Source organism: Schistocerca nitens, chromosome 3 (genome assembly GCF_023898315.1).
Source record: "Schistocerca nitens isolate TAMUIC-IGC-003100 chromosome 3, iqSchNite1.1, whole genome shotgun sequence".
Lineage (NCBI taxonomy): Eukaryota > Metazoa > Arthropoda > Insecta > Orthoptera > Acrididae > Schistocerca > Schistocerca nitens.
In genome coordinates, this window is record NC_064616.1 from 506,510,679 (window position 1) to 506,537,862 (window position 27,184).

Here is a 27,184-nt window from a genome sequence, read left to right on the forward strand (position 1 = left end):
AAGTGACTGAAAGTAGACTGCTACTAGAAGAGGAGTGAACATAGTATTCTAGCTTGTCAGTATACTTTGCTGTTTGAAACCATTGCTTTACATGTAGTCTTGCAATGTAATTGTTTTATTTATATGTACAGAGAGGAAAAGTAGTTACCATACATCTAAAATAAGTGACTTAGTTGCTAGCATTTTAAGCTCTACTTGAAGGAGAACTGAATCAATGTGAACTGATGGAGCACTTTGTTGCAGTGATACTGCACAGCTAATGCTGTCTGGTTTGTGACTGCAGCAAGAGGGTTTCTGAGTTTTTGGTGCTTGTGATATGAATCACCATGTGTCACATTTTACTGGGGTACCTTTTATATTCTGAGAAGAAAGCTGTTGTAAGTGTAAGTGGGAACAAGATTAACTGACAAGAAAATGAGCATGGCAAATCTTTTAAATATTGTATTTTGTGTGTTCTCCTGCCTCAGTATTTTGACTGGAGTTATAAATGTGCTGAAGAGAGGTTGGTTTACCCATTTTTAAACTAATGATCAGCCATCATCTTCCTGCTGAAATATATAAGTTCCTAACCAAGCTTACCTCATCATTCTTAACAACAGTCACTGCAGCCATTCTCTTGCCTTTCCACCCCCTGTAATATATGTATGGTGGTGCATTTCTCTTCGCGACTTCTGCCTGCATACTGTGCCAATTAGTAATTGATGCACTTTCTCAATAACTTTTGAAGAGAATCTCAACATGCATAGAGCAACAGAAGATGTTAACCTGTAATGATAGTAACTGGCAAGAAGAAGAAAAAGAAGAAGAAGAAGGCACCTACAATGCCTACATGCCCCTCTACAAATGCTTTTAGAAAACATTTGTACTGTTCAAAAGTTCGGGGTAACTATTAACAGTGAGTGCAGGAACTTAAAATTTCAACTGTGTTACATTATTAAGTTTAAAAAGTCACAAATTCCTACTGTCAAGTCTGGCCTAATCTGTGCAGTTCTTGGTACATGACAAGTTTTTTTTTTTTTCCCCATGCAGCATTACCTTTGTATTTCGCATTCAAGCTAACAAACAGTGTTCACTTAAAACCCATGAGTTGCCAGTCCAAAAATTATTACTGCAAACATCCAGGAATAACATGTAAGTTCACTCAATATTTGGTCATATTTGTTATTCACACTACATTGCTCTCTCCCTGTTGTACAAAAGCTTCGTGATTCATGAGCAGGTTCAATACAATGTCACAAGGATTATGCATTACATGTGGAAGAACAAACTACAAATCTCACTGTTTGCAGAAACAGACGAAAAACACAACTGAGTTGTTAAATCCTCAGTTCCACCAATAGCAAGCTTTCTGTACACATTGTTCTAGGCACAATACAGTCCAATAAATACTTTACTTTACAGAGCATGTGGCAGCATATCTCTTGGAAGGTATTTATGACCCCCCCCCCCCCTTTCCCTGCCCTTTTTCCCAGAGCGTTGCCTGCCCAGCATCATCATAATATCTAATTTTGGTTAAGGCATCCTTGCATGTTCCAGTTTCAAGTAGAATCTAGTGATATTTCCATGTCTTCTTAGGGTGCCCAACATTCCTTTTCACTTGAGGTGTATGTTTATATGTTAATTTAGGTATTAATTCTGACATTCTTTGAATGTGTTCATGCCATTTTTTTTTCTTTACTCCTCTATTTTCTGAAATATGATTTTGACACCCAGTTCATTCCATATTTCTCTATTTTTTATATGGTCTATGAGTTTTTAACCAGCTAGTTGTCTTAGGAGTCTCATGTCTGCTGCCCCAATCCTACTCCTTTGACAGGCAGTTAGAGTTCAAGTGTTTGAGCCACACACTAGAACTGGCACTGCCATCACATAAAATTTTAGTACTGTCTCTTTTCTAATTTATAGTACCTACCTTCTGCTTGAATTTTTGCAACTTGTTTTCTTGATGATTGTGTTTGGTATACGATACCTCCTATCCCAGGTATTTAAAAGTTTTATCTGCTCTAGCTGTTTATCATCAGGTATTATTTTTGCTCTTAAATGCTCCTTGCCATGGAATGCCATTATCTTATTTTTATCTGTAGATTTTGTTATGTTATAGTCATTTGTTACTTTGTGCAAGGACCAAATTGCTCTCTGTAATTTACCTTCTGAGTCCACCAAAATTACTTGATCATCTTCAAACAGGAGTGTATATATAACTTTATTATTAAGCTTATAATGGTGCACCACTGTATTCTGCCATGTCTTTATGACATCATTTATGTACATATTAAATAATGTGGGTGATAAAAGACACCCTTATCTCACTCCTTAACAGTTGTTTCTCACGAATGGGCTTCCTTTTTGTACTTTGATTTTGTTGTGTATATACTTGGGTTGAATTACATTTATTACATGCTGGGGTATACTATTCTTTTCTGAAATTTCCAATAATCTAACTCTTTAACTTTATCAAAAGCTTTTCCATAGTCAATGAAGGCTATGTATGTCAGATGGCTGTATTCTCTGTGGTTTTCAATAATTTGGTAGACTGTGATAACACTGTCTAAGCAAGAGCTTCCCTTCCAAAACCCATTCTGTTCTTGAGTAAGAAATGTCTCCAAAAGTAACGTTAGTCTATTATTAGTTATGCATATATCTCGTATCCAGAGTTCAGAAGGCTAATACATTGATAATTGACACAATTTCTGCAATTCCCATTTTTAAATAATGGGGTAACAACTGCTATTTACCAGCCCTCTGGTACATTTCCGTATTTCCAACGAGTATTTACAAAATTCAGTAGTTTTATGAGTAATGATTATGAAGCGTATTTAAATAATTCCACATTGAGGTTGTATTCCCCTGGAGATTTTCTATTTTTGGATGTTTTTAACACAACCTTTAGTTCTTCCATTGATATGAGATCAACATGCTCATCACTAACCACAGTTTCCACGTTTTCCTCATCACTTGTCTATAATTTTGGAACCCCACAAAACCTGGAGAGATGGATCCATGGTTCTGTGAAGGCAACAATGGGAGATGATAACCCCTAGGCCGGCCGGTGTGGCCGACCGGTTCTAGGCGTTTCAGTCTGGAACCACACGGCCGCTACGGTCGCAGGTTCGAATCCTGCATCAGGCATGGATGTGTGTGATGTCCTTAGGTTAGTTAGGTTTAAGTAGTTCTAAGTTCTAGTGGACTGATGACCTCAGATGTCAAGTCCCACAGTGCTCAGAGCCATTTGAACCATTTTGATAACCCCTAAAGAAAAACAGGTGTGCACGGATGCCTAAAGGTGGCAGCCCCACCATCTAGCTACAAAGGCTACTGGTCGGTATCTTGTAATGGGGAATATCTTACCCATTCTATGTATTGTATGTATTCTACGCACATGTGGTCATTCCTGTTTAGTGGCTAGTACCAGCACATGCCTGTACAGGACAATCAGCACTGTACCTGTCCTCATAAAACCAGGTTCTTCCCCTGTGAGCCAAGCACAGGCCTTGTTCAAATGAATTAACTGATTCCAAAATTTAATAGAAGAAAAGATAAAATGAATATCCAAATGCCACCTTCTGTGCCTACTGTGGTCATACACTGTGTCTGCATAACATACATAATCTTGGAGCCACATGGCTGAAACTTGAGAACACATCGTGAGATTTGAAGAGCCCCTAAAGAATAATCAGTCAATAGTTTGAAGTTATTTACTAATACTTTTAGGTAACTAATTTAGAATATTCAATCATAAGTTTTGGACTAATCTCTTTGCAATATGTACCTCCCGACAAAAATTTTTCTCACAAATTTTGACCTCAAAGATATGCTGGATCATGAAGAGAAATCTGGCATTTTCACGCCAGAAAGGATGCTCTGAGAAAGGTAGTATACATGAGACAGAAAAAGTAGGTTTTGAATTAGTAATATCTTTTGTGAATATCCAGGAAATTATTGATTGTGTCTATATCCACATTGAACTGAATGTTATTTATTCATCTTTTTGAGAAAGCTTGGTGTGCCTAGTCATTCCCCCCCCCCCCCTCCCTCTTACCCCCCCCCCACCCACCCACACACACACACACCACACCTGTGACAGTACATAATACATTTTAACAGAAATTCAAATATAAGAAGCTTTGTTTCAAATTTCCCCATACACATGTCTACTGACATAGGTGATAATGGGGAATCTATTGCCCATCCATCAATTAAAGCTTATTAAGTGAAATAATTCAGATTGCACAAACTCTACAATGTCTATAATGGTAACTTGTTCTGTTAGACTAATGTGGTATTGTTGCACACATAAAATGTCCATGTCTTATGTCATTGGTCTACTAAGGAAGAGAAAGTGAATGTCAAAAGAATCTAATTTATTATTGGAAGTGGTGTTCATGTGACCTAAGTTATTTGACACATCTATAATAATCTTAATACTAAATTTTACTTTTAAATTTAGTTACAATCTTTTTCTGGTGGTGTTATGAAGTCCACGAGTGCAATATCGATATCAGCACTCAACTTTTTGTGTGGAAGCTAACTCACTGTGAGTGCTGTGTTAATAGCAATACTGTCGTACTAAAAAGAAAGAAAAAAGATATACAAATGGTCAGAAATCTGGACCATATGAAAATAATTATTTCGTGGATCATAAACTTAAGGACAGTTTGTCAGTCTATTTAAGGTTTTATTAACCCTTTCAGACCTGATTTTTTATTCACTTATAAAAAAAAGTCTGACATGATTTTTACATTCAGGTGAGTCCCCTGACAACATTTTTCTAAGAGAAAATTTCATATGATCTCTAGTTTTCTACATATTTAATGTACACAATTGTGTTCATCAGGTCTCGAGCTTCATGTCATACATTAAGAAGGTTAATAGAATGGATCAAGTACGCCACTCTTTATTTCACTTTAAAATAGAAGAAACAATAAAAATAATTCCAAATTACAGTTATTTAAACAACAATGGTCAATACACTGATTTTGAGGTTTACTATGAAACTGCAAAAAACAATTTCTGTCCTTTTGGAGACACAAACGTACTTTACATTTTCTGCACTGAATTCTAGAACGCCCTGTACATTTTGGAAATTTGCAGCTACTTGGAGTTCCTACATCATGCAAATGCAAATGGTCAATGGAATCAAACTGTATCTCTGTAGTTGGTCATAATTCTCCTGTTTTTTTGGTATGACTCTCATGTCTGACCCAGTCCTTCATCAGACTTCTTTAGTCACTTTCTTCTGGCACAGTATCAATCCATCTGCTACCCTGATACGAAAGGAAAGAAGGCACATTTGCTTCTTCTCTGGGATAGACAGGTTGTCTGCATCTCATCTGTATTCCAACCAACTTTGCACGATAGCACAGTCAACAGCATGAAAAATCATACGCAAAGGCCATTTTCGAGATCTGATGAAAACTCTGCAGTAGCTTATCAATTGATCAAATAGATCCACACCACCCATTGCATGATTATATCTTCTCATTATTTTAGGTCTTTCTACTTTCACATATTTATGGTGCTTTTTGTCCCAATGCTTAACTTCATCCACTGAGCCTTTACCAACAATGTTTGAACACAATGCAACTGGCCTTTTGTCTAACCATTTACACATGGTAATGGCATCAGCACTAGTGATTTCTTCACAGTAACCTCTGGTTTGTTTCATTATTGTTTTATCATCTGAAAAAGGCAAGTTCTTTCCAAATCTATTTTGACGGACAGTGCCTGCTGCACTGATGCCTTGAGATTTCAGAACACACAGCATGAAGACTTTGATTCCCCATGGACTTGGTTTCCCCTTGACATACTGCTTTGCAGAAAACTTCCTAGTGAAAGGAATACTTCCTTCATCCACACAAACATTCTCTTCTATAGTAAGTTCACTGCAGCGTTTTCGAATGGCTGTGTAAATTAGCCTGACTTTGTAAAATTTATCTTTATTTACAGGTGGCTTCTTCAGATTGTTCACCAAGTGTAAATTTGTTCGTAATTCTAAAAATCTGTCTCGTGACATGTTTTCCCAACACACATTTACCTTTGGAATTGTATCCCAATACGTTCGTAATCTGGGAAATTTCAAAGTGCCAGTCAATATATGCAAACCAAATAACACTTGTAGTTCTTGAGGAGTTGTCTGCTTGAATGAGGATTTGCCTTGTAATGTGTAAATATTAGTATGTGCTGCCATGCTAGTGAAAAAACCATCTTTTGAAGTACTGTATTGGAGAACACAAGACAGATTCTTCAAAATTTGGAGCTTTGTATGTTTCTGCCATGGTACTTAGAGGCTTGCATTTCCATTTTATGGATTCTTTAGGTGTCACCAACATGTTGCCACACAGGCTATTCAATTCTGGGTTGTTTTCATTGTATAGAAAAATTCATTTCAGCGTCCATCACCTCTACACACATCATTCACGCCCACTTTATCTGCTCCAACACATTTCACTATTTGTGGAGCTTGCCTTTCAATAAGTGGTACACTATCATCCTTATCTCCACTCAAACTAATGTCAGAAACGTCACCATTTTCAATTATGTCCATAATCAAGTCTCAATCTTTCTCCAGAGAAAGATATTCCTTATCCATATTTGTAAGTCAAAAGCCAGCAATATAAAATAAAATCATATGTACAGGTCAGTTATTCTCCTCCTTGTCACTTGTACTGAAATTATTGAAAAAAATACCACATATAACTACCATAGCCATGCAAATACAGCTGAGGCACATTTTAGGTTACGTTTCCTAATATACACCATTAAGGACCTGTTGTACACAAATGTGTACATTAAACTTACTTGATACATAACACAAATATGAACTGAATGAAATTGCTGAAACTTCCACTGAAAGAATGTCTAAGGTTTCCAAAAGAAAGAAACCACATAAAACATTCATTAACAAAACCCACAACGTGACTATTATAGCAATAAAGTCAACGGGTAATGGCTTCCCACCGAGAGACAACACCAGAACACCACTTTACTATGTGATTCACAGACTGCTCACAAGAGAGCAGCAGCTGCTGGAGCATGGCTAAAAGAAACATACACAAATGTGCACAGTGAGTTTGGATGCACCTGACATTTCTTGTCAGCAAAATATTAGTGAACAAATTTTATGTACACAATTGTGACCACCAGGTCTGAAAGGGTTAATAACATGCAGGAGTATAAGACAAGTATTAGATTCACAACAACCAAACATAAATTCCCAGGCTCACAGGATGACTAGTTTTCTGTGAACAGTGACATTACCCACACAAAAATTTAAGAACAGATTAAAGAAATGGATCCCAATAGATTTCCTTGCAAACTGCTACTGGTAAGCGCAACCAGTTAAACACATAAAATGACAGAAAACTGTACCAAAGAACAAAATACTTCTGTCAAAGGACAAAGCACCACCCGAATTAAAATACTACAGAACTATAGATCTAGAGTTAAATTAGTTCCTTTTTCAAGCCAGTAACTCATAAAAATGTTTGAAACAATGAAAGCTCCATGAAAATTATGGCCATACCCTCCTGGTCAATCCAATCGCTATATAGCAATTTTCTCCGGGATCTATAATTTCAATTTCAAAATAGTGATTTGTTGTAGTCAGTGGAGCTCTGGCTTGGGCCAAGCCCACGTCAATTATGCTTTTACCCCGTCCAGTGTACTCCAAAACCTGCAAAGAGGATTAAGTGTAACATACATAAACATGTTCACTGATGGATAAGCAATAAAGAGGACTTCCACATTATTATGGCAGACCAAGTAACTTTTTATTGAAAGCTGCACTACACTTTGAAGTGACACAGATACATGACACTAAATCCTAACACAGTCGCCAAGCCGTATACAATGCTCAGAATGTTCTACAAATCATTCAATCCATTGACGGTAGAAGTCACATATCCTGTGTTGTGACCAATTTATAGAAGCAAAATCGAGAAGGTGCCATGTGACTTAAATACTTCTGAAGCTCAAGTGCTGTCTTTATTATTTAAACTTGCAGATTACAAAAATACACATTTTCACTGATACTCTGCATTAAAGTCCTCTCCAAAACATGACATTTTTTGTACGATTTATTGTACAAAAATATTGGCAAATGTGATGTTCACAGACAAAAGAATTACTTCTATTCCACCCTAAACAGTTTCATTATTGTAGGAAAAGGGACTTTCGGTGATGAAATTAGCAAGCTTTTTTAGAAAAACAGAGACAGATACTTCACAAATAAAAAAACCCTGAAACACATTGTGTTGTACCTTCAAACTACATAACAACTCTTATGAACATATATCCATGTTCATCTGTGAGCACAGCTTGACATTTTTATTTCAACCATATGATCATAATGACGAACACTATTAATGCTGACACACAAAAATTCTGTAATATATACCTCCTCAGGTACAAAGAAATTATGAAGGGATACAAATCCCTTCATAATTTAGTGGAAAACAACTTTCCACGCCAACAGGAAATGTAGACAATGTCAAATTTCTGGTGTTGTGCTAAAGACAATTTCTCTGGAGTGCTCAAACATAGATTCGTGGCAACTGTTTTCATTCTACAGTGAAGTGCTGACAGATTGTAAGAATCACATCTCAGAATAAAACTATGAAGCTGTAACAATGTTTTCTTTTGAAAAACTTTCAAGTGTATGGTTGCAGAGTTGATTAGATTTTGTAAGTTTAACATAAATGTTTCTATTTTTTTCCAATAAGTACATGTAAAGTAAATGATACATTTAAAATGACAATATCAGAAGCTAATAATGAAACAGGTCATAAAATAAAATGATTTTCCTCCATCACCAGTTATAAGACAAACATCAACAAAAGTAAAACAAGTATAATGGAATTTAAATGAATTAAATCAGGTGATGCTGAGGGCATTAGAAAAATGAACACTAAAAGTAGTAGACCAGTTTTGCTATTTGGGCACATAAAATGCACACTGGCAAAATCACGGAAAGTATATCTGAAAATGAAAACTTTAATAACTTCGAATACAAAATTTAGTGTCAAGATATCTTTTCTTAATATATTTGTCTGGCATGTGGGCTTGTGTTGGAGTGAAATGTGGATGGTAAACACTTCGCAAAAGATGCGAATAGAAGGTTTTGAAATGTGGTGCTACGGAGGAATGCTACAGATCACATGAGTAGATGGGATAGGTAATGATGAAGTACTGAACAGAATTAGGTAGAAAAGAAATTTATAACACAACTTGACTACAAGAAAGGGTCAGTTGATAGGACACATCCCGAGGCATCAAGGAATTGCCAGTTTTTTCATGGAACGATTTTTGTGTGTGTGTGTGTGTGTGTGTGTGTGTGTGTGTGTGTGTGTGTGTGTGTGTGTGTGTGTGTAGGGTGGGGGGAATAAAAACTGTAGAGGCAGACCCGGCTTGACTACAACAAATCTGTTCAAATAGATATACATTGCAGTAATTCCACACAAAATTAAGAGGCTGGCACAGAATAGACTAGCGTGGAGAGCTGCATGAAACTTGTCCTTGCATAACGACATCATCATCTTGATAAGCTTTCAAAGTGGTGCAAAGGCTAGCAACTTGCTTTAAATATTCAGAAGTATAAATCTATCTACTTCACAATATGTAAAAATAGTGTCACAGTGCTGCAATATAAATAATTCACAACTGGTAACAGTCAACTCATATAAATACCTGGTATAGCAATTTGTGGGAGTAAGAAATTATACGGTTACGCAGGCTGAGTGGTACATGGCAAACTTCAGTTCATTACTTGTATACTGGGAAAATGGAATCAGTCTACAAAGGAGGCTTACAAAATACTAATGTGACTTGCCCTGGAATACTGCTCGCCTGAGTGGGACCATACGAAATAGGATTGGCAAAAAATACTGAATATAGTATACACAAAGAAGGGCAGCACAAATTGTCACAGGATTTGTTTGGCCAGTGGTAAATAGCCCTGAAATGTGGATAAACCTAAACAGGCAGGGCTAGACGACAGATATCAACTATCATACAAAAGCACACTTCCAAAGTTTCAAGAACTAATATTAAATGAGGAACCTAGGAATATATTAGAGCCCCCAATTAATCGCTTTTGTAGGGACTGGAAAGACGGAATTAGACTAAATCCAGACACTGAAATAGTCATTCTTTCAGTGCTCCAGATGTGAATGGAATGGAAAGAAACCCTGATATCTGTTACAATGGTAAGTATCCTTTGACAGATACTTTGCAGTGGTTTGCAGAGTATTTTTTATGTAAATGTAAACTAACACTAGCACTATTGTTACTACCACTGCTGCCTCCCCAAGAGAAAAATTTGACAGTAACAATCTACACATAGTGTGTCAGCAGCTATTAAATGCACGAGCACATGGCACGCTTCATACCAGCTGACAACACCAACACTTTCCACGCCTGCCATCTGTCAATCACAAAGTTATTTTAAAAAAGCTCTACTTCTACAGGGTGTATATAAAGTCCGGGAACACTTAGAATTATTTATTGCACAAGAACTAAACATTGTACAGATGTCATATATATTACAGTTTGAAGAGAAACTCTGAAAGGTTTTTTTACAAACATTCGATATGCGAACCATGAGTGACCCAGCAGACATCAATACAGTAATCGAATTCTTGCCATACCCATCCCAGCATGGCATCGTCGACTGTGGCAGTCGCTTCCCGTATTCTCTCCCGGAGCTCTGCTACATCACATGCTAGAGGCGGTACATACACCAGATCTTTAATGTGTCCCACAGAAAAAAAGTCACACGGAGTGAGATCTGATGATCGGGGAGGCCATCTCATGAAACATTTCAAACTACAGCACGCAGAAAGCTAGCTCCACACCTGAACTTGCCATGTTTGCGACTAGCGCTGACCATTGGCAAATTACCAAACTACGCTGTGGCGGTATACATGAAAAAAAATTTTCAGGGTTTCTCTTCAAAATGACATATGTATGATATATGTACAATGTTTGGTTCTTGTGCAATAAATAGTTCAAAGTGTTCCCGGACTTTGTACACACCCTGTATCATAGCACCACATTACTTCTTAGGCACAATTATGCTAGTGTTACTTATTATAACTGGATTTGTGAGAAAATTTATTAACACAAGTACAAAGTATGAACAACAGCAGGCACTAGAGCAGTCGTCTTATAAAAGAAATAACAGGCTATTATTCCCATTTATTAGATGTATAAAATAGTGAAATATATTATAATGTGATAGTTCTATTGTAGTATACACACCACAACAGACAGAGAGTTTCATTACTAAAATAGCCACAGGCAGTGACCAAGCCATTTTCTATCATATCCTTTGTAACAACAGTACTTGCCTAACAATATTTGCAGAGTTTTGATTAGTGTGAGTATTATGAGGAGGAGGAGGAGATGACAGGCACTGGCAACTATCTAAGTGTCCCATGGAGTTACTTAGATGGCTTGGATGGTAAATTGGTAATGAAGGTAAAGGTTCAGGTTTGGTTTCCTGCCTGGTATGTAGTTTTACTCTACCAGGAAGTTACTGTTTGCGTTAACACTTGCTTTGTCTAGTCTTAGGCTGCCTTATATGCCAGAGTCAGCATGACCCCATCAGAGGACGCGCCTGTGGATCAATGTCATCTGAGTAATAGTGCCACAGTGATAGACAGTAACACTGTAGCAACTGCTCAGTTTCCATGGTAACATCAGGTGGCGCAACTATATCCCCCTTCCCAAAGCTGTGACCAATGGGGCAGAAGGCGAAGTTAGTGTGCAGTCAACAGCAGCGCTACCAGGTAAGGTAACAAGCTGATTGATATATATGGGTGCTGACGCAGAAAACTGTGGCAAGACAAGGCTGAATGGAGACGACAGAGTTGTCAAGGGGCCAGTGGGTCTGCCAGGGGCGGAGAAGCAGGTGGCTGCTGATTAGAATGGTGGACATGAAGTTGGTTTTGATGGCACTGCAAAAGTCAGTTGGCAGAGGCCATGAAATACAACATGAATCCAAGAAGGGCTGAGATCATTCCACAGATCCACACTGGGGTACTTGAACTGATGGGCCCACATTGAGGCACCCACTTTGGAAGGAAGAGGACTCGGTGATGATGGGTGCAGTGTGTCTGAAATTGTGCAGTGAGGGTTGTAACCCTCAATGGGGGTGGCCCTGTAAGATGCTAGAAAGCCAAAGAAAGCATTAGATGCACTATATAACATCATTTGCTTATGGGGATAGGTTTTAAATGTGTCGATAAAGTGTTTCACACCACTTCTATAGCTGGGTGAAAAGGTGTGTGCAAAGGTGTTGAATCTCACTAACGGCACAAAACCATTTGACATCGTAGGAGGACAAAGTAGTCTGTTATCAGAAACGAAAATGTGTAGGGTGCTGCAGGGGCAAAGACCTTTTCCAAGACTGCAATAGTAGCAGTAATAGTGATCTGAGACGTGTGCAACGCAGACATGAAGTGCAAAAAGTGATCAATCACAATCAACCACACGGAGCCCAAAAATGGGCCAGCAAAACGTAAGTGGATAATTTCCCACAGTTCTGCAGTGCCAAGCCCGGGGAAAATCACTGGGGGGTCAATCCAAATGAAGTGGTCCAATAAAAATTAAGTTGGTTGCTTGACTATTTTTAAATATTTTAATTTTTTTTATATATGATTACCCTATAATTGAGAAGTTCAAAACAGTTTTTTTAAAAAATTTACCTTTCACCTTTATTGAATGGCGGCCATTTTCGTTTGTAAGCGCGCGACGATGTTTCAGTTTAGAGTAGTATATATATGAATATCTCTACACTGGGTTAAGTTACAACATTGCAATCGACATTATTGTTTTTAGAAAAGTGTCCTCTACAACATTGTCTATTACACAAAATATCATAAATTCAAAAATAACCAGTCAAAATAACCTCCAAAATTTGGTATCCAAATGTTCAAAAATCCACTTTTTAGGCCCAAAAATAACAAACAAGGAGTGATTTATGAGAGTCTATTTTTTTCCTATAGTTAGATATCATATACTACTAGCCTCATATAGAGCAAGAACACTTACAAATGTTTCCTTAATTTTTTATGAAATTTGAAAATTTTCATTTTTTGTAAAGTTTGGGGTTAGTGATCTCAGGTGGGACTGAATATAAAAATATGATTTTTGCACAGTTTGTACATCTATTTGATAGAAACGTACTGTAAAAATTTCAACATTGATATCTGATTGTGAACAAATATATGAATTTTTGAAAATGAGCAGATAATTCACATTACTCTACAACTGATCTTATGGCTGTTGCCTATTCACATGTGATATTGGCGGGATATAATCAATTATTATTGAAGTAAGGTACAAAAAGTGGAAATATCACTGAAATTAACATTTATATTATTTTGACATACTTAAAATAAATATTTTCAATTAACATCCTTCGAGATGCGACTGTTCCTAAATCTGGTGGTAAATGTTAAGAACACTTATTTCTTCAGACAGCTACTGTGATATAAAATAAGACCTCCCAGTTGCTATGGTAAGTTAAAGCACTGAAAGTTTCCTTAAAACATTTTTCATTGGTATCCAAACTTTGTCACTAGTAGATTTCTTGAATGATGTTCTTGGGCCAGCAGGGTGGTAAAAATCCACAAAAACATCATTGTTTTCCAAACTTATTCTTTCAAACTCTGTAAGCCACCACTGTCCATCACACACACATGCCACTATGTCATTCAACGTTAAAGACAGAGATGTAATTTTACTGACACAATGATCCTCATAAATTTCAGTTTCTGATGTTACATAGCATCGAGCTAAGTTTTCTGCAATGCCAAGGAATTTGTGGAAATGCCTTGTTCCTTCTATTGCTATACAGTTTTCAAATCTGGTTTGAAGTGTTGTTTTCACATGCAGAACCACTTCTTCTTTCTTGGTCAGAAAATAGGTAACGCCTTTAATATTATCCTTGCAAAAGACATACATGTCCTGTACTGTGAGAATTTGGTCTGTGGTTGGTCTTTGTAGGCTGGCTTCTACTCCATCACATGCATTTTTAACATGGCAATATGCAAAAAAAATGCCATTCAGTCTCCAACCCAAAGTCTACTCCGTGGTTGCACAGATTTGAAAAATTATTTTTGTACTTATACAGACTACCACTTCCATCTGAAAAGTAGATCAAGCTCCTCAACCCTGCAAAAATTTTCTTTTATGTAATTTATTACATACTTTTGAAAAACATGTACAGCCAAAGTGTTGTGCTCCAAGTAGTCGCTCTGTATGCAAATTGAAGAACTGCAAACTGCATCTTTCTCATTTTTAAAGTAGAGAATGAATGGATGCACTGTTGTCTGGTCACTGAACCAGTGGTACCCTTGTACTGCATCCTGAATCACAAATGTAAAATTTTCTGCAAAATCAGCTAGCACTATGCATTCAGTTTCATGAAGTTGTGTTTTTTCGTCCTTCAAAAACTTACTTTGGATTTTAGAAACATAGTGGTGACGTTTGAGGTTTGGAAGTTACCAATTAAAGATACCAAGTACTCTTCCTGAGATTTAACCACTGTTATCATTTCTGCCCTGTTAGTTGTGACCCACTGTTTGAAAGTAATACCGTCTGGCATTTCCTCATCATATTCGTGAAACAATTCAATAACGGTTTCCTTACAAGGACATTTATTACACACACTCATCATGCAGCCATAACTGTTAGTGTCACAGACCATTAAATCTAGTAACTCTCTGTAGATAAGATCACTGAGGTTTTGCATCCGCAATCATCAGTTTGACATTTTGATGATATAAACAAACACGCACGGAGTGTGTCCCTGAGGATCCAGCCAAAATACACCACTTAGGGTGGAGGTCACAAATTTTTGACCTTCCAATTTTGCATTCAGGATGAGAATTTCTGAAAGCTACATAAAGTTCTTTTAAATTTGACAGCACTAGACATTTCTGCTTTGTTACTCTAACTCCATTTGAAACAACTCTTTTTCTATCTTTGCAATCTGGGCACATTCTACTGTTTTCATCATCTTCACAAAACTGCTGGATCTCATTAATTGTTTCTTCACTTATACCTACTCCTTTCTTCTTTCCTAAAACTGGAAGAATGCCTTGCTCTTTCACTAATTTTTGGGTTTGTTTAACCAAACGATGAGAAACGTTGAATTCATGAACTATTTTTTCTCTTGACCATGAGTCAGGGAGCAAACTTAAAATTTTAACCTTTTCCTCTTTAGATGTCACTGAATATTTAATTTATCTATTAATCTCAAATATTCAGTGTCAGATGATGCTGGTGGTAGGTTTTGTTCTTCTTTAGAAATGATGTTGGTATCCGTATTATTAAAGCATGATTCCAAGTCTTTTCTAATTTTGTCTGAAATATGTTGTACCTTGAAACTTCCTGGCAGATTAAAACTGTGTCCGGACTGAGACTTGAACTCAGGACCTTTGTCTGTCTTTCGCGGGCAAGTGCTCTACCAACTGAGCCACCCAAGCACGACTCATGCCCCATCCTCACATCTTTAATTCCGCCAGTACCTTGTCTGTGAGAACGGGACGTGAGTCGTGCTTGGGTGGCTCAGTTGGTAGAGCAGTTGCCTGAGAAAGGCAAAGGTCCCGAGTTCGAGTCTCAGTCCGGCACACAGTTTTATTCTGCCAGGAAGTTTCATATCAGTGCACACTCTGCTGTTGAGTAAAGATTTCATTCTATGTTGTACTTTATTTTCAATAGCTGCTTTTCTTTTTCTGCTACTTAATTTTAATTTTCGAAGCAGGAGATACATCTAACTTAGAACAAGCAAAATCCAATATGCTAACAGCTTCCTCATTAGGAATATAAATGTCATTAAGAAGGTTGCATGATTCTGGTTCTGGATTCACAACAAATATTTTTGAGTAACAATTTGGGCACAAGGAATTTCCAGGAATCACATCATGTTTCACTTGGGAATCTGTTTCACGCTCACATAACAAAGACAAATGTTCAAATTTTATTTCCCTCAAACCTTTAGTAATAGGCTTTTTATGAACTTTAAGTGGATCACAGTACTTTCTTCCGAAAATGTGGTTGTACTTCAGAATATATTTCTTCTCACGATACTCACACACTGATGTTACAGAAGAACTTACTCGAAATTTAAACAGAGTTTGTCTAATTTCATCAAAGTCATTGACATTTTTCAAGTTTTTTGAAACTGAACTGTAAACTGTTTTGTGACACACTTCACTTGCTATCTGTCCGACACAGCACTGTTCACCAATGTTATTGCATTCCAGTTAGTCTCTCAAAATTAATTATAAATTACACACAGAGCAAAGCACATAACACATTCTACACTCTCTATGAAGTATGTACATCCACCCTAAAAGAGGTTTCAGAACAGACTGACTACAACAATGCCACATCCAGCAATAATGTACTTCTACAATGCCACACCCAGCAATAATGTACTTCTGTATTGATGATAAAACTAAACATAAATGGGCATTTTTATTACCATAGAACAAAAGCGAAAGCTCCTATTGTTTAATTTTGCATTTTTTAAAATAAATAAACTAAATGAATATTGCTTGATGCAATAATTTACCAAGAGACGTATGTATTGCAGAAATTTATTTTATGAACTTCTTATACGCTACCAGTTTTGGCATTACATTGATGCCATCTTCAGGCCCCATACGTCATAGTCATGAAATCGCTATACACGGAAGCAGCCATATAATCAGATCCGTGAATCAAATCTCTATGCAACAACTCTTGATGGCCTGGCCAGCAATGTAATGCCGAAACTGGTAGCATATAAGAAGTTCATGAAATAAATTTCTACAATACATACAGCTATTGGTAAATTACTGCAATACATGCCAGCCGTTGTCCCACAGTCCATAATGGACCAATAAAGATTAAATGAATATTGGGTGATGGCGTTAACTAAATATATGTCACAATTAAATTTTATTACAATGAAACAATAAACCATTTAAATAGGCAACAGCCATAAGATCAGTTGTAGAGTAATGAAAATTATTTCATCATTTTCAAAAATTCATATCTTTGTTCACAGTCAGACATCGATGCTGAAATTTTTACAGTACGTTGCTATCAAATAGATGTACAAACTGTGCAAAAATCATATTTTTATATTCAGTCCCACCTGAGATCACTAACCCCAAACTTTACAAAAAATGAAAATTTTCAAATTTCATAAAAAATTAAGGAAACATTTGTAAGTGTTCTTGCTCTATATGAGGCTAGTAGTATATGATATCTAACTATAGGAAAAAAAATACACACTCATAAATCACTCCTTGTTTGTTATTTTTGGGCCTAAAAAGTGGATTTTTGAAAATTTGGGTACCAAACTTTGGAGGTTATTTTGATTGGTTATTTTTGAATTTAGGGTATTTTGTGTAATAGACAATGTTGTAGAGGACACTTTTCTAAAAACAATAATGTCGATTGCAATGTTGTAACTTAACCCAGTGCAGAGATATTAAAATTTTCGCTAATGTCTCCAGACTGAAAAATTGTTGCGCACCTACAAATAAAAATGGCTGCCATCCAGTAAAGGTGCAAGACAAATTACTTAAAAAAAACTGTTTTTAACTTCTCAAATATAGGGCAATCACATATAAAAAAATTAAAATATTTAAAAATGGTCAAACAACCATCACTGGACCACTTCATATGGATTGACCCTGGGAGGTGCAGCTCGATGGGCCTGACAGATGGAACATTGACAGACCCAGGTGTAGCCAATATTGGGCCAGAATAAATACTGTCACTGGGGTACTGACAGTGTCCTTGACAATCGCATTCATCATGGTTGTATGTCACTCTCATCTCCACAGAAGAAACATTTAAATTGGCCACTGCAAGTTGCTGCTAGGGTGGGCTTGTCGGATGCTGCCAGATGGATTGGTTCACACATCTTTTTAAGCTACTCTCATGGTGCTCCATCTCAGATTATCTTCAGATTATCATCACACTACTACTCAATTACTCCGAGCACACGGACAACAGTGAAGTGCAAACATTACAAACCTAGTATGACACTAGTGCTACTATGACTGCTAGTGAACACTGTATAACCAGGACTAGAGGAATAGTGATGGTTGGTTGGTTTGCGACATTGAAGGGACCATACTGCGATGGTCATCGGAGAGGAATAGTGAGAGAGACTGCACAGAGACTAAAGGATACATTGTTATGTATGCTTTATACCAACAATATTACAAATAAATACATTTATATTTTAAACATTCTATAGCATTTGATGTGTTCTGCAGTATTTATCCATCTCATTACACTGATGGACACATAAGACATTTCTGTGATGAGTTTGTGATTTGTGTCTATTTGGATTCATGGAAAAATATTTGACACCTCTTCATTTATAACTAATAAGTATTTCTTTCAACGTCGCTGGAACTAACTAAAATTTTTCTTTTCTAGAAACGGGCAGGAGCAGAGTGTATCTAGATATTTTCATTTTTGCATGATTATTATTATTATTATAAACACTTACTGTACTTATTCATTTCCAAAGCCAACAATTTAATCTTTGCTAAACAGTGTAAGTGAACCGGTGAAAACTAAGCAGTCATCAATGACAGAAGCACAGATTTCAGGTGGCAAGGTGTCGCCTCCTCCCTGCCACTCTTTTGATGAAAAAAGAAGAGGAATGGGCACAGTGGATGGCTGAACTCCGGGGCAAGCCTACGAGCTGTAAATTTAACTTCATTTGTGAAGCTTCTGTGCTAGTGCTAGTTCTGCAAGGTTAGCAGGAGAGCTTCTGTAAAGTTCAGAAGGTAGGAGACGAGGTACTGGCAGAAGTAAAGCTGTGAGGACGGGGCGTGAGTCATGCTTGGGTAGCTCAGTTGGTAGAGCACTTGCCCGTGAAAGGCAAAGGTCCCAAGTTCGAGTCTTGGTCCGGCACACAGTTTTAATCTGCCAGGAAGTTTCATATCAGTGCACACTCCGCTGCAGAGTGAAAATCTCATTCTGGAATAAATTGTTTGAAGAGGGCAGGTCAGTTTGGAATCACTGGGAGAAACAATTTTCAACCACCCATCATTTCATGAGACATATTTGAAAGCAATTTCGGGGTTTTCCTTGAGCAATTTCGGAGTTTCCCTTGATACAACCCCATGTATCTCGAAACTTCCCTCAAAAGTAATTACTGCCCCAGTCATTTCATTTCGAAACTATAAAAATACATCACAATCTCCTATAATCACATATCATAATCTCCATGTAGACTGTTAATCAGTATGCTCTAAGTAAATGCTAGAATACACTACATTTATAGAGGTACCTCTGTGTACCACTAGATGTCTCTGTCTTGCAACAGTATCAGTGTTGGTTGTTTTTGGGGAAGGAGACCAGACAGCGAGGTCATCGGTCTCATCGGATTAGGGAAGGACGGGGAAGGAAGTTGGCCGTGCCCTTTGAAAGGAACCATCCCGGCATTTGCTTGGAGCGATTTAGGGAAATCGCGGAAAACCTAAATCAGGATGGCCAGATGCGGGATTGAACCGTCGTCCTCCCGAATGCGAGCAGCATCAGTGGTTTCATGCAAAAGGCACTAGTACTTGAAAACCAAATTAATAAAATGGCGGTTTCAGGCAGAAACCACTGGTACTCAATAAGTTAAAGCAACAGTTAGCACTCAAACAGTTACTGATTCCATTCCAACACCACATATTGAGAGGCTTATGGATTGCCTAGCATGTTGACAATTGTTTTCTAAAATTGATTTAGCCAATGTTTACCTTCAACTTCGTCTGGGGGCGGGGGGGGGGGGGGGGGATGGCGGTCAATACACTTGCCAGATTGTACCAATACCAGTCAGAGCCTTCCCTTCAGAAGCACATCAGCTCCAGTATTATTTTAGTGCTTTCTTGAACAAGTGATGTTGAAAGTTCTGCCCTGTTCAAATTATCTAGATGACATCATGGTATGCAGACGAACACCAGAAGACCATCTCGAAAATTTTGAATCTCTTAAGTTTTAAACAATGCAGAGCATAAGTGTAATTTCCAGAAGTGCTCATTTTTCAACATTGAAACTGAATATCTGGGACATCTCATTGATGCCTATGGCACTCGTCCGTCTCTAACGAGGGAAACTCCCCATCGCACCACCCTCAGATTTAGTGGTATGATGGCCCAGTGGATAGCCCATCACAAACTGAATGCACATCAAGCATGACAACAGGCGAAGGTGTACTGAACTGCGAAAAAAAGCAAAATAAAAACAGTGAATGGTCCAAGCTTAACAAGTGCAATATCGAGAGTAATAGAACAGCTGTCGTGGTTAAGTGGTCACAGTTTTAGACCATAAACTAGATGAGCCATTTTCAAAACTCCCTCATGCCATTTACTTTTATTTTATTTTTTCACATTATGAATTGTCCATACATTCACTGAAATAATTGTTCCCTTTCTGTAGTCTTGGCAGTAGCCATACTATACATTAGTTATAGAATATGAGTCATGTGCCAAGAATATATTACTGTCGCTAGTAAATGTGAAGAGTGGTGAGAGCAGGCAAGATACCACACAGGCATCTCTCAGAAATGAAAAACAACAAATACATGGGTGTGAACAATGTTACAACAAAGGAATTCAAGAGTTAAAACTTCCAAAATGTAACACAATTTCAAAAACACTAAAAACATGTTTTGACAGAGCACAGAGAAACTGTGGGTTTTCGTCATTTCCTTGTGAGTGGTCATACTCACACAAACACCTAAATCAGGCAAGGATCACATCTCGCTCACTTACCAGACGTACAAATTAGGTTCGTCGATAAGAGATTCCTGTCATACAACAACATACTATTGCTAATGCCATGTATGACACACCAGACATGTTTTGCGGTGGAGGATTTGGTTGACTTGATGCCTTGTCATCAAATGTTTGCAAACTTGCAGTTGCAGATGGACATTACACCACTACACAGACACAAATTTGAATAAATTAAACAGCAGAGAAAAAAGCAGTCCAACACTGTGACCACTTAACTACATTGCCATTACTGTTTGAGGCTGCTCTATATTGATCTTCTTGTCCTTGGACCGTTCATTTTGCTTTTCTTTTTTTTTTTTTTTTTTTTTCCACGGTTCAGCACACCTTCTTCCTGTTTTCGTGCTTGAGCTGTGTTCAGTTTTTGATGGGCTGTCCACTGGCCCCTCTTACCATTAAATCTGAGGAGGGTGCGATGGAGAGTTTCCCTTGCAAGCTTGTACACATTTAGGGGCCATTTAGAGATTACCTTCAAAAAATATATGAGAACTACAGGCAGTTCAGGACAAAATGCCCTACTATATCAAATTTATTCTAAATACAGCACAAACTGCCACTCGTTTGCATTGACTCCAGCATAAAAATGTTCTTTCTAAAGCATCGGAGTGAGTGAATGACCCATTCAAAAATTGAAAAATGCACTGATTAGTCACCCATGCCTTCTTAAGTTCAATCTGCAAAATTCAGTAGTGCTTGCACTTGCTGCATCATCACATGGAATAGGAGCAATTTTATCTTACAAATTTTAGTAACATTGAAAACCCCCATTGCTTTCATGTCTCAGATATTGAACATGGCCCACGTCAACTCCAGTCAGTTGGAAAAGAAAGCCTTAGCTTTATAGTGTCATGAAATTTCATCAATATCTGTGTGCTAGAAAATTTTTTCTCATGACAGATCATAAGATGATGACGACTCATTTTCATCCAACAAAATATGTGTCTGATAGTACTTCACGGAAGCTGCAATGTTGATCAGTACTTCTTTTAAATTACCAGTATGAAATTCTCTATTGCCTTATGGAACAGCATGCAAACACAGACAGTCTTGCTTCCCGATAGGAGATGATTCAGAATTCGATGTATCAGAAGCTTCTTGTCTTTAAATTGATCAATTTGATTTGCAAACACTGCAAGCTTTTCTCTTTGATTGTTGGTGGATTGCACAAGTTATTGAACAGGTTCAGACACTACGAATGATGATGTGTTACATTCGGATGGGTTGGCCTCATAATCTGAAACCAATTTCATATGCAGAAATATGCAAATACTATGCGCAATGCAACAGTATTTCTCTCCAGAATGATGTAAATTTATTGCGCACTCCAAATGAACAAACATGAGTCACGATTTCTGCATCATTTCAGCTACATGTTTAAAAATGTTACATAGAGGACATTTGGGAATTGTTAGAACTATGCAGCTAGTGTACCTGCACTGTACAGGCAGAATGAGCAGATGACTTTCCACTGTCAAGCATAGGCAGAGAAACAAGTAGCACTGCACCAGAAGTTTTTCAGCTAGCCTTGACCTGACAATCCTTGGCAACACATCCACATTGATTTTGTTGATCCTTCTTGGAACACATGGTAGCTGATTATTGTTGATGCATACAGCAGATATCCGGCTGTCATTCCAATGAATTTGACAACTGGTATTATTATTATAAAAGCACTTGCTCCTGCCCTTTGTTTACAATGTTTGCCATGAGCTATCATTTTGGACAATGGTCCACAGTTTTTTTCACTGGAATTACAACAATTTTTCCACACAGCTCTGATCTCTCCCCAATCAAGTGGTGAAGTCGAACATATTATTTGCACTTTCAAGACTCAGATGTCCAAATTTTGTGCTTTGCACATTAGGGAAAATGCTTTGTTTTTGTGAAACTTCCTGGCAGATTAAAACTGTGTGCCGGACCGAGACTCAAACTCGGGCCCTTTGCTTTTTGCGGGCAAGTGCTCTGTCGACTGAGCTACCCAAGCATCACTCACAACCCTTCTTCACAGCCTTAATTCCGCCAGTACCTCGTCTCCTACCTCCAAACTTCACAGAAGATCTTCTGGAGATGAGGTAGGAGACAAGGTACTGGCAGAATTAACGCTGTGAGGACAGGTTGTGAGTCGTGCTTGGGTAGCTCAGTCGGTGGAGCACTTGCCTGTGAAAGGCAAAGGTCCCGAGTTCGAGTCTGGGTCCAGCACACAGTTTTAATCTGCCAGGGAGTTTCAGATCAGCGCACTAACTGCTGCAGAGTGAAAAATTCATTCTGCTTTGTTGTTGTTTCTCAGCACCCACTGCACTCTGCATTTTCACAATGCTTCGCTGGCAGAATTATTACACTGTCATTGTCATCTTACTCTATGGCATGTAGTTTACCCCTGACAGCCTCCTTCAGACACCAACATTGCAACAAGACTCCACACAAAAAACAAAGTTTTTTATTATGACTTTCAAAAGCCTAAAAAACTGAAAATCTGGCATTGTCACTCAGACAAATGGCTGAGCTAATTATGCCGTTTGTGGCAAAACAGGCACCCACCAACAGTACCATAATCAACTGTTTCTTCCATGATTTTTGTGATCTTGCCCTTGATTTTGATGTTTCAGAAATGTTGCCTGCATCCCAGAATGGTGCCCCTGAGCAGCCCTTGCTGCATCAGCTGTAAAGCCATAAGTGTCCACGGCAGTGGCAGTGCTGCCCCCACCTGTCCTGTTGGATGGACAATAGGATGGACATCCTACCTCTGGATATTTTGCAGATGTTCCCAATGGTTTGCAAGACGAATGTCAGGATGCAGGTTGGTTGACGCCATCTGCCACAGCCAACTCCATTAGCAGTCCACGACACAGACCTTCCCCACATCACTGCCCACAGCCCACAATATGGAATGATGGTGCACAATTTTTTATTTATTTATTGAGGGGGGTAGTGGGAGGGAGGAAGAGGAATGTGGTATCAACCGTGTCTTTGTCGACCACACTCAGCATGCTGTTCTCATCTCCACAGAAAAAACATTAAAATCAGCCACCGTGACCCAATGCTAGGGAGGGCACACCAGATGCCATCAGGTGACATTACACACGCAACCAGATGATGCCGAGTTCACATCATCTCACTGCCTGCAACTGTGATCAGTCTGCACATCTTTTTAAGCTACCATACTCTGAGCTCCACCTCAGATTATCTTCAGTTTATCATCCGGCTACTCTCCAATCATACCAAGCATACAGATGGCAAGTACAGTGAAAATTTTACAAACCTAGCACTACACTAGTGCTACTACAACTGCTAGCAAATATGGTACAACCAGGGCCAGGGGAACAGACAGAGAGATTGCAGAGAGACTACAGGATACAAAGTTACAGATGCTTTATACTGACTTAACTGTAAATAAATAAATTTATGTTTTAATCCTTCTTAGTGTTTGAAGTGCTCTAGAGTGTGCATCCACTTGGTTGCACAAACATACAAAACAGACATACCACACATTTCATCTTTGACATGCTCCAATGGGCAGTGTGCAGGAGGCGCAGCAACCAGAGCTACAGGAGAGGAGATTTAGGACACAGCAGTGGTTCTCCTCTGAGATGAACAACAGATCTACCTGATTTAGGTGAAACTGATGCTCCTGTGGCTAATAGGGGCAAAATTCATGCATGGGAAGTGTGTCCAGCCACCAATGTTGCACAAAGTGAAGAAGAGGTCATAGCATCTGGTTCTTGCAGGTATGGTTACTACGTCATGCAAGGCTAAGGGAAAGATGGAAATGGCCATCTCCAAATCCGAAGTGAGCTGGAAACATTCCAATTCACATCGGTCGAAGACTGGGTCAAGTCCCATGGCAAATCGTGAGAGCACATCCGTGTCTGCATGTAGCGTTGCTGCTCAATACTGGATAGAATAATAAAAATTAGACAAATGCAGTACCAAATCCAGGAGGCAATGTGTGGTCCAGTCTGGTAAGAGATGGTTGAGGCCGAAGGTAGTGAGAAACATTTAACGGTCTGTGACAACATGAAATTTCTGTTCATGAATTTCTGAACTGCATATACAGTGGTGATGGTCTCCTGCTTTATTTAACAACTACTGCTGAGAAGCAGATAAGGACTTATAAGCATACACGATAGGGTGCTCAACACCACCTGGTTATTTATGGGATAGGATTGCACCACTACCATCAAGGGACATGTCCATTGCTACTACTAAAAGCAAACACAGGGGTGTACGTCATCAAACACAGTACCTGCATAAGTCAATCTTTTAAAACATGGAAAATTTGTCGAGACCAAGGTGACTACTTGAAATGTGTACCTTGGTACCATAACTGTTTCCATGGATACAACAGTTTGCAATCAATCAACAAAAATAGTTGATCTTACCCAGAAACGCTTCTGAGTCTTCGATATTCATGGAGGACCTAACCTAACCTAATGTTGGGGGGGAGGGGGGAGGCTGCATTTTATCAATATCTACAACATACCATATTTATGTGATTATAAGATTACCCTGAATGTATAAGACAATCCTGTTTTTTGAAAAGAAATTTTTATTTTTAACATATTCTCACTAATCAAAGTTGCAAACTGTTTTATTGATATAAATAGTGGTGTGACAGTTTTTGGTCAGCACAACTCTTGTGAGTTTGGCAGAATCATGGTGTCAGCACTGTTGACCCTTCGCTATTTGTTTGTGGTGTGAAGGACGTTCACAGGTCCACTGGCTGTTTGCATAAAAAGGGGCAGTCTAGCGATGTACTGTCACAATCCTTTAAAATGAATGGGAATGACAGAAGTGAGGGCTGAGAATTCTCAATTCACGTAAGCAATGGTTACTGCATATTAGCTATGAAACAACATTACAATATCATGCAGAAAGAATTTAAAGATTTGGTAGACAATGAAAGAGCAAAAAATTACAATGGTTGACAGATGGGATTTATTGTTCTGTACATCAAGAATCACTTTGTGCTAAATTTGCAGGCATGGAGCACATGAAGAAATCAGTGGTACATATAGCAAAATTCTGAAGATGCACACATTATTCCATTGTCAGTTCCAGCAGTTTTCAATGGAACTGAATGAAGAGTCTGGGGACTTCATATATTACTGAAAAGTACAATGGCCAACTGAAGGGTCATGCCTGGAATGATTTTTTTATTTAAAACCTGCTATGAAGGAAAAAAGAGTGTAGCAACAAAAATTAGAACATCTGGAATGGATTGCAGACTTCACATTTTAAGTGGACTTGATTTCACACTGACGACAGCAAGACACTGCAAGGCTACTTATTTCTGATTTGATGGATGTGTATTTAAAAACAAAATTGCACTGTAGTAGGGACATATTCTGACAAAGATAGTTCAGTTCCCAAAGCTCACAGGTGTTAGAGAAAACACGAGGTTTGAAAAATTCATTGCAGCCTTGAAAGAATTATGAGGATAGTTTTATAAAGGTTTTGAAGACATTGTCAATCTTAAATCTGCTTTTGGACCGGTTGCCACTTCAGTTGAAAGCGTTCTTTTGTACGTGCAGATGTAAACGAATTACCTGTATGGTAATTCCAGTTTTAATGATAAATCTTTTTACATTAAAACTATTCAGGATGTCTACTTTGCTTTCCTCAGGTAGAGTTTCCAACTGTCCATAATGAAGTTGCAAAAGTACTACAATATTTCAATCAACATATTTGTGTGAAAGAAGTTTTTTCAATCATGAAACTAAATTAAGTCACACGTTTATGTGGCAACTTGAGTACGAAACTCTGTGAAATTGTCTCCATCTGTCCGTATGCCAACAGTTTGTGCAAGACAGAAATTATGTCTCCAGTGTGACAAAAATAATTAAATAATACCAGCATTGCTGTTTTTTGGTCCTTTCATTGCCAGAACTTCTTATAGGAACACTTTTAACACCCTTCATGTAGACAGTAACATTTGGTGGCATACCAAAATAAACAGGCACCTGATTGGCGTTGCCCATATGGCCTAGCAAACAGTCACGAAATTTTCTTTGATTGATTCTAGGATGCCAATACGCAAGTAGTTTTTCATCAAACACTACAGGAAGTGGCTGCCCTAGCCTTGTACTGCACTGTAACATAAGCCACACTGTCTTCTTCATCCTCACACACCAACCAGTACCTGGTTTGAATTACACAATGCATGCAGTTGGAAACTTCCTCTTCCTTCATTTGGATAATATCTCAAGTAATTGGGACACTTTCCTTGCATTTCTCTCAAATGTACTGAGCAATTGGTTGCACAAATTCATGGAACCTTCCCTGCTTCAGTTCCTTGAAAGTTTGGAATGTAGTACTGGCATCCTTTAATTTATTCTTCATCTGACACCACCTATGAACATTCGCTTCAGTGACACCAAATT

General features: G+C 38.1%; 1 protein-coding gene across 4 annotated transcripts in view; it reads right to left on the reverse strand.

Moving 5' to 3' along the window:
* The window catches only part of LOC126248431 (SPRY domain-containing protein 3-like), a 177,301-nt gene that overhangs the window by 89,805 nt on the left and 60,312 nt on the right, over nt 1–27,184 (reverse strand). For all 4 annotated transcript variants that reach the window (XM_049949402.1, XM_049949401.1, XM_049949400.1 and 1 more), the window contains exon 4: nt 7,523–7,672. In XM_049949402.1, the coding sequence (XP_049805359.1) occupies nt 7,523–7,672 (150 nt within the window). The remainder of the gene's footprint in view (nt 1–7,522; nt 7,673–27,184) is intronic.